This window comes from Thalia democratica, chromosome 9 (genome assembly GCF_965202585.1).
Source record: "Thalia democratica chromosome 9, ktThaDemo2.hap1.1, whole genome shotgun sequence".
Lineage (NCBI taxonomy): Eukaryota > Metazoa > Chordata > Thaliacea > Salpida > Salpidae > Thalia > Thalia democratica.
The window spans coordinates 20,408,270-20,417,895 of record NC_139173.1 but is presented as its reverse complement, the minus strand read 5'-3'; the positions used below and the strand labels follow the sequence as shown (position 1 = coordinate 20,417,895).

The following is a 9,626-nucleotide window of genomic DNA, read 5'->3' as shown; positions in this document are numbered from 1 at the left end:
TCTTTTATCTATAAATGTGTTATATAATTTATATTTTTTTTTTTAACTGTCTAAAAACTGTTAAGTTTTTCTTTTGTACATTTAGCTTTTATTTTCAAATTTTATGTTTAAAACTGAATCCAGAACACTATGAAAAGTTATTCAACATTTTTTTTGTTTCATTTCAAAATTAAATAACATTTTTTATAGAACACACTTGTTTAAAAAAAATTGTTCCATTTAATTTTCATTAAAAGGTGAGATAATATACAATTATAAAACTAAAAATAGGTTAATATGTTATCATTAAACATTTGTATTATAAAACCTATTAAATTCAGGTGTTTAAGTCGCCGAACTGCGGCCGGTGATGTACTTTTCATCTGAAAACTTACTTTTTAAAGCAATAAAAAAAAATCGGAAAAACTTTCAACTAGGTTTTTAATCTTGTCATATTTTTATTGCTTCATTTTTTAATTTGTGATAGAAAACAGTGTTTTCAGTGATTTCTACTATAGTTTTAAATACCTGCGGCTCACGAACAACTTTTTTTTTAACAGTGCGGCCCGCGAGCAAAATTTTATGGAAATCTTTGTTCATTTTACTTATAAAAGGCTGCCAATCCCTGATTAAAGTTTAAAAAAAAAAATTTGAATAGTTTTAAACGTTTAGAAAAGTTACAAAATAAAAGTCAAAATTTATAGAGTAACACATTTTTTATATATAAATTGGTTGTCATATAGATTTAAATAAATACTTAAAAGATTATACTTGTATTATAAAATATTTCATTTAATCACACTGTTAGATTTTGTTTTATACTTTGTTCATGTCAAAACAGATGTTTTCTTGTTTATTATAATTTTGAGGTTAAATTAAAACACCAAGGTAAATATTTGTTTGGATACAGATAAAAAGTTTAAGTAAACATAGCTTTATAGTAATTCTAAAGCAACAATTTGGTTAGATCATACGATAACAAAGTCTAAATGCTGTTGAAAATTACACAATTCTAAACAAAGATCATAATAAAACTGTTTACGAAAAATCTTTGCTATTTCAAAGGTTTAAAATTTCTAGTAGTTATAATAAACAATAAGGATGCTTTAATGTAACCTTTTTTATGTTTTTATTTTATTCTTGTTAGTTGTTAAACAAAAATGTTTCTTTTAATTTTAATCAAATACTAAAAAAAGTCATGTTCTAACTATGTTAAGCTTAAAAAATAGTTATAAGCATAAGTTTTAACCAGTCAATGCAAATTTTTTTAAAGTTCAGCTAAAAGACCTAAAACTAAATTTACATTTTTGTTTCACTACAAATTAAAAATATGGCACAATGTGTTTTAATGAAAGTTTATATTAAATTTAAAGGTTTCGAGTTTTCTATTGTGTCTGTTAATTGGTTTAGTCTGTAATTTTTAACGCTATCACAACATTGGATTAGCCATCTATTCCAAATAATATGTTTGCGTTTATTAAAACAAAACAATTACCATATTTTAGCAACACAAAGCTCCTGATACTTTTTAATTAAAGTCATAATACTTGATGTTTTTTCTTTTTAAGTAAAATTGTTATGGATGTTAACATAAATTAGCACGATTTTGATAGTAAAATTTTAAGCTTAGCCGTTTGTTATAAAGTTGTTATACTATTTTTTAAACATACCAGGAGTTTGTCTTAAATAGTAAGATTTTTTTTCTACAATAATCAAAAAAAACAATTAATACGGTTTTTTTTTTATGTTTTAAACCAGGGGTCGGCAGGTATTTGGTGGTCGCAGACTAAATTTCAAAAAATAAAAATGATTAAAACAATAAATAAAAATTATAATAGACCCACAATATAAAGTTCAAATTTCAAAATTTCCGTAAAATGTACCTAGGACCTTCTTTTATTCCAAATCCTAGAATACCTAGTGCAAATTATAAAGTTTTCCTTTGCAGGCCGCATGCTTTACCTTTTACGTAAAGCATTTAAAATAAAAACATGCTTGTGGGCTGCACTTTTACCCTTAGTAGGCTGCAGTTTTGCAACCACAGTTTTAAACTATAACTAGTTTAAAAAATATTTAAAATCATAAAATTGGTTGACATATGACATTTAAGAACTCTAGTAAAAACTACACTTAACATTTATTTTATTTGTAATTTTACAACTATTCCGTTTGACCAAAGTCAATAATGTAAAATCATTGTATATAAAAAATGATAAATATTAAAAATGACTCTAAGATAAGAGTGAATAAAAAAAAATTTGAGCTTATAGTTATTTTTTAGATGCAAAATATTTTATGATAACCTTATAGTGTATATTTATTTTTTTTTCATAATAAATACAAAATAAAGCGACTTAAAGTTTAGTTATAAAGAAAATGTTTTCAAATGCTCTCAAACTAGTTCTGAAATCGAATATATTTTCTTAATGCCTGTTTATAATCATCTAAGACTAAATATCGTTACTCTAAAACTATAGATTGTGAAACTTTTATATCCAGTTCATAATCTCAAAAAAAAAATTAACCAAATAAATGCTCAACGGGTCAAAGTGGGAACGGGTCTAAATTGCACCAACACAAAATTGCTCGAGGTTACTAAACTGCACGAGGGCACTAAATTGCACGAAGGAACAAAATTGCAAGAAAAAGATTTTTCACCAAGGGTCAATTTTGCACGAGAGTAAAGTAACAGAAAAAAAGTATATAAAAAAACAGAAAAAAAAACTAAAATATAGTTCAATAAAGAATAAATAAAACAAAAAAAAGTTACTGACCTAGGTAGGAATTAGGGGTAACAGTGATAGTAAAAATTAAAAAAAAATAAATAACTAATAAAAATTATTATTAGAAAAAAATTATAATATAATTTAAAAAAAGTTATCGACCGAGGGTAAGGATTAAGGGTAACAGTGATAGTAAAAAAAAATAAATAAAAATAAAAAATCAAAATAATAAATTAATTAAAGTATAAATAAATATAATAAAAACTAAAAAAAAGTTATCGACCGAGGGTAAGGGTTAGAATTAACAATGATAGTAAAAAAATAACTAAATTAAAAAATAAAATTAATAAAGAATTTAAAACATATATATATATTTAACCGTGCAAAAATGTCTCCGTGTAAAATTGTCTGCTCGTGCAAAAGTTTCTTCGTGAAAAAGTATTTTTGTGCAATTTTATCTTCGTACAATTTTATCTCCTCGTGCAAAAGTATTTTCGTGTAATTTTGTGCACTCGTACAATTTTGTACGCTCGTGCTAATTTGACAGCTACCAATGTACATTGTACATAATTAAAACACGCTTTATTTTTGATATTTTTAAGGCAATACAAAAATATAATTGAAAAGTTTTTAATAAAATAATATATACAAACTTTAAACTAGTATCCTGGACAAGACTTTAAAAGGGACCCGTGGTGTGCGACTTAATAACCGTAAGGTTCTTCGTGCACCAGGTCCTAGGATCGAATATTTTGAGCGTATTTTTATCGTGCAATAAACTATTATGTAATTTATGATTTTATTTGTTACAAACTTCATATATTGTTGAAAGCAAGTACTTTTATTCCGTGAAAAATAATGTCAAAAAATAAAAACGAAAAGATTCATTGTAAATAATCCGTACTAATATCATAATACTTAGGCTAAGGGTATTGCTTAAACATCCAAGCTACGTAAAGGTCTTGAAACGAAATCCAACATACTTTATATTGAATATTGTATTTGACCTAACTATTAGTAAAACTTTAAAAACATACTAATTTAACTACACTAATAGGTCTAAACCTATGAACTTACAATAACGTATCAATTTAATTTCCTACCCACAGCTGTATTATCCATTAGCATAATCTTAGAAATATATATATATGTTTCTTTTTTGTTATAAAACTGTTGCTAAATATCAAAATTTTAAAGTGTCTTTTAACTACCTTTTTATACTTATACTTTTATTTAATTTTTGTTGATTAATGTCTTTTAGCAACTTACTTAGCAAAACAAGAATTGACCTTTTTCAATTTTTTATTTGTAAACTTAATTATAGATAATGCTTAGGCTCCTGAAACAAAGTATAGCTACATAAATTTAAAAACAACTCGCCTTACTTTCTATGTTGAATTTTTATTTCTTACCTATTGTTTTTTTTTTTAAATCAGGGTAGGCATTAAAAATCTTTCTCAAGTAACGGTTCAAATGTAGTAAACAAAATGTGTTTAGCAGTACCCGCGTAACTTTAAAATTGAAACAATATTTTTATAAGCAAAATTGTTATTTTGATAAAGTGTTTTAAAATCTTTATTTGTACGTTTCTACTAAAGAGTACTAATCTTCGTTGGTTTTGCATATTTTATTTTTTAACTAAAGTATACGTTGAGGGCCCGTTATTTTTGTATTTGGCGGGTTATAGTTTGCCAAACAACGCTTTAGAGCAGAGGTCTCCAAGGTGGAGAAATTTTTGCAAAAACTAACTTGCAAGAAAACAGTGCCTCCCTCGTTGTAACTTAGCTATTTATAATGTTAAACTGTACTATGTTTAAAAAAAACTATATGAAAAACATAAAAGAAAGTCACGCAGTATTGAATTAAAATATTTGATATGAAGAGTAAAAAACTTACGTAGTGTTTTGCTGAAACAAAATATATGAGGACTAAAAAAGGTCTAGGTTGTATTTTGTGGAATTAGATTATATGAGGGTTAAGAAAAAAGTCACATTGTACTAATACTATAGCCCGCTAAAGTTTTTATTTTTGAAATTTGTTCCGCGACTAGAAAATGCATGCCGAACCCTCCATTAAATAATTGAATATTTACAAGAAGATTACCAAAATAGTTAAAAAGTGCAAATTAAAATAATAAAGTTTAGTTTAGCTAAGTCAAGACTATATATCTTGAAATTAATAGATGTATTACTTAATAATTTTTCTGTGCATCCTAAAAGTTTGTGCACCCAGAAATAAATTTTAAGCACACTATTGTGCATAAGTACATACCGTGAGGACCACTAAATAAAATTTATTTCCAGTTTTGGGCTATGACCATTGATGCCGAACCAACTTCTTCTACAAAGTGAATGGCTTCACAAAAGAGACTATATCGCTCCCTTACTTTTTGAACTACTGCTTAAGAGGGATACGTAGTTTTTGTACAAGGTTACTAAACAAAATAAAGGGCTAAGGATAAGGGGCCGTAAACTTAACGCTTATGATTATTTATTTCGGCTAATATATAAAAGATGAAAAGGACATAAATTAAAATATCAATTTTAAAGTTAAAAATTTGAGTTTATAATATGTAATTAACGATATAGTTTAAAGTTTACGAGATATAATGTCGGAAACTATGAGGAAAAAGATTAAGAGTGAAATATAAGGATAAAGTTAAGAATCAATAGGAGAGTTAAGGTTATTTGTTCAAAACATTTCATACATAGTGTCACCTGTACAAAACTAACATCTGTTGAAAATATCAAAAAAAGAGGCCACGTACAAATAAAGTTTTTGTGAAAATCTAATACTAACTCGAATTTCATATTTAAAGTAATTAGCAGAGCTTTGAAAACATAATGTAACTTAATTAGCTCTTAAGCAAATACTAAAATAAGCTTGATAGTAATAATTTAAATTATGATGTAACAATAATTTAAAATTTGATAAAAATGTGAAAACAGAGTTATTAGACATAAAAAATATAATTCTTTTTTTACTCTTAACCGAAACTTAATTAATTACGTTAAGCACAGTTAAGAAGAAACTTTTTTTTTTTGTAAACATGTTACAGGATATTAATTTCTTAATGGGCTTTGAGCTCAAACTACTGTTACAAAAATATTAGCAAAAAAATCAAAACTAAAAACTACTATTCTAGCAATATACAGTACAAATAACTGACTTTTAAGCATTTTCAAACTTTAAATGTGATATTGTTTTGAATGACTGCCGAAATAAAAACTTGTATATTTGCCAAAGGATATTAGACTTTGGTTTTCAGAATTAATTTCTTCTAGGTTTTTTAATGAAGAAGTTTTTAGGTCCATTTTTAGTATAAAGTAATATTTAAGATAAAAAACTTTCTTAAACAGTATAATAATGATAATAAAAAAATTAAAGCTACTTGAATTTTTTTTTTTTGATAAAACTTTAAATGATACAAAAAAAAAATCTTTACGGTAGATTTTTCATGTCTAATCAAAATTTAATCACTTTACACGTTAAAATAGTTTAAAATTGCAGGTTTTTCCATATTTTTTATAGATTTTTGTTCGAACTTTAAGGTTTTTTATTTTGCGTAAATTGTCAAAATACAGGTTTTTTGGCATTCCTGAACTTATAATTAACAATCTTCATAAATTTTATTTACAGCTAAAGAAATAAATTTTGTTATACAATATTTGACTAGATGAAAAAATATATATAAACTTCAGGAAGTCTATGCAACTATATTTTTACTTATTTTATTGTTGAAAAAAATTTACAATGAAAAAAAACAATATAGAATACATAAACTCTATTAAAAGAAAAATATTTCATACTCATAATTTAAAGAAACACAAAGTTTTAAGGTATATCAGTTTAGTTTTTAATACTAAAAAAATATCTTAAATATTATTATCACTCTAGTTTTTTGAAAAAAAACTCAAAATTTGTAAAAACTTGTATAAACAAACAGTATTTTCTCATAATAATTTGTAGACTTTAACTTCAAGGAAGTTAATCTTCAGTTTTTTTTTAAGTTAATTCCTTTTAACATTTTGATTTAAACTGAAAAGTTTTTTTTTGAGTATTTTAAAAAAATGCTCTGCACAATACTAGAAAAACTAAACTGTGTATTTATTTATCACATAGACTTAAATACTGTTTTTTTATATAAATTAAATGAAACATTTTTCCTTAATTACACTTAAATATTAAGTTCACATATCTAATGACTACTTGTTAATTTACAAAACATTAAGAACAGATATATTACCTAATTTTTTACACATTTAAAACAGGCTTAAAGATAAAATAACTAATAAAAATCAACTTAATTTTACTTTTAAAACAATAAAAAACTACTATCAAAGTGCACAATAAATTTTTTAAAGAAAACAAGAAATGTTTAGTTCCTGTACAGACTGATCAGACAGATTGTAAAGTACGGCAGACTTGGTGATTGTGAAATCAGGCACGCAGATCAAATCTACTTTCTGGCCATCACATTCAGTTTTCACAGCATGTTCATACTTATCCTGATTTCCAGCAAAGTAGACGTGAGGACATTCTTCAATGATGAAAGGATCTTTTTCAGTAAAGGGATAACAACCTAAAGTATCCGGAGCTGTAGGGGCAATGTGCTGAGCTCTTAGTGTGTCTTCTAAAATTTTTATGCTTTCCATTTTACTATAACATGACATATTTGTTACATTTTGTCCTGAAGTGCCAAGAAAGTCAACACCATTCACTGAGCATTTGTATGGGTTACTTGCAAGGCGGAAATTTTTATTCAAGTTTTTCCTGCTCAAAGGAAACATGCTTGGATGCAAAGGCTTTTGAGGCATAATGAAACTGCCCAAGTCATTTTCACCAGGCATCAAATCGACACTGATGTCAGGTAACAGCTGTGATATGACCTCATCCAAACCTTTGATTGCTTTCTCATGGCTCATGTCAGTTTCAGATGATTTGTTTTCTTTGTCTAATACAATCTTTGACACATTGTTACCAGCTACAATTAAATGGGAAACTTGAGAAGAAAATTTACAATCCATTAGACCAGAAATAAAATCAAACAAAAGTTGAAGTTCTAAATTAGCTTGTTTTCCAATATTTAATCCAGAAACAATCAAAACATATTTGTCAGTATCTGACTCAATTTTAATACTTTTTTGAGGAGGAAAACCAGCATAAGTGTGCTTCTCAACATTAAACATACCACTACTCTCTTCCTTACCATAAAATGCAACCATAGTACCAGTATAGAATTGACCAACATCAACATTTCCTGTCAAAGTGATACGCTGAGAACCATCTTCGAGAATAAGACTGTCCTCTTCTGATGTAAAGTTATTTAATTCACATTCTTTTGCATCAAACTTAAACTCATCACTGACTTCTTTCAATATAGATGGCTGCAATTTCATCTCCTTGAAAGTGATACCAATAATACAACATTCCACATCTCTTTTAATGTTAGATAACTCAACAACTTCATGGTCTTGAAGGCTCCACAAGCTCATTGCTTTCATTTTTAATTTAGGTCTTAGAGAGGAGCTTCTAACTTGGTAAATTTTATCGTACTGGCAACTGATACTTTGTTTTATGTTTTTGAAAAATGATTTTGATTCATCTTGAATTTTTAAAACTTCTCTTTCCATTATTTAAGTAGTTTGTATTAAAAATCTAGTTGAAATTTATTTTTAGAAATGTAATACCTATAATATGTATATTTTGTAAAACTAATAAACATTATTTTTGCCCTTTTAGTTTATGCTTTCTATAAAAAACGTAATGAACACTCTAACTTTGATCTCTTATTTCTCAAAAGTTAATTTGAGCTTAAACAAGTTAAACTTAAATAGTAACAAGTAGCTTATCTAATTAATTAAAAACTAAGACTGAATTTCAAAAAAATAAGATTTAACTTCCCCTATTCCCTTAACTTGAGGTTATGGAGAGGGTTCATAATATTGTATAATATTAACTAGTTTAATTTTGTAAATTTTATTTTTATTACTAGAAAAGTGTACATAGCTTAAGGGCATAGGGGGGTAGGGTAAAACACTTTTTTTACAATTTGATCTTACTTTATATAGTTTTTACTAAGCTAGAAGTTGTTTTTTACTAATTTTAAAAGTTCAAAATAATTTTTGAGATATAGCTGGTCAAAGTTGGAGGCAACAATAGGTTCCTTATGGGAGGCACAAACTAAAATGGCAAATAACTAGAAATCACTATAAATATATCTCCTCCTAGGTTTTTTGAGATAACCATCTTAAATTTTACGGAAATGTTCCTCGCATTATTTAGAAAATTCTGTCGAAACAACTTTTAAAAAACTTTAAACAATTTAAAAAAAAAATATTTTTTTTGTTAATTTTAATATTAAATTTTTATTTTTTTTAATTTAAAGAATTCTTTCTGACAGAATTTTCTAAATATATCAAGGAAAACTTCTTGAGATTTTTAGGTACTTATCTCAAAAAACGTAGGATATAGATTTTTAGTGAAATAGTCTATTTTAGCTGTTTTAGTTTGCGCCTCCCATAAGAAATCTATTGTTGCCTCCGACTTTGACCGGTTATATCTCAAAGTTTATTTTGAATTTTTAAAATCTGTAAAAAAAATCTTGTAGCTTAGTTAAAACTATATAAAATAAGATCAAAATGTGAAAAAAGTGTAACCCCCCTATGCCCTTAACAAAAAACTAAAAAGTAGTTTATTTAGATATAAGTGTATTGAAATAATTTAACTGAGAAGATTTATTTGAAAGTGGAATAAACGTACTTTCTCTGACTACTCAGTGTTATGAAAAGGGGTTCAAGCGACAACTCACTAAAAATAACTTTAGTGTTGTACATAGTACTTGGATTAAACTTTATTTCTTATTTTCAATTTATTTTTGCTGCAAGTATTTTAAAAGTTACTAGTTTAAATCCGACATCTTTT

General features: G+C 26.1%; 1 protein-coding gene across 1 annotated transcript; it reads right to left on the bottom strand.

Annotated features, from left to right (window-relative positions):
* Window positions 1-6,968: 6,968 nt before the first annotated feature.
* LOC145844144 (DNA polymerase delta subunit 2-like) lies at window positions 6,969-8,343 on the bottom strand. The gene has a single exon (XM_082951506.1). It carries the CDS (start codon window positions 8,333-8,335, stop codon window positions 7,061-7,063), a length of 1,275 nt encoding a protein of 424 aa, XP_082807632.1. The 5' UTR covers window positions 8,336-8,343; the 3' UTR covers window positions 6,969-7,060.
* Window positions 8,344-9,626: the final 1,283 nt, after the last annotated feature.

Coding starts and splice junctions, on each gene's coding strand:
- LOC145844144 (XM_082951506.1), bottom strand. CDS start 8,335: ATGGAAAGAGAAGTTTTAAAAATTCAAGATGAATCAAAATCATTTTTC.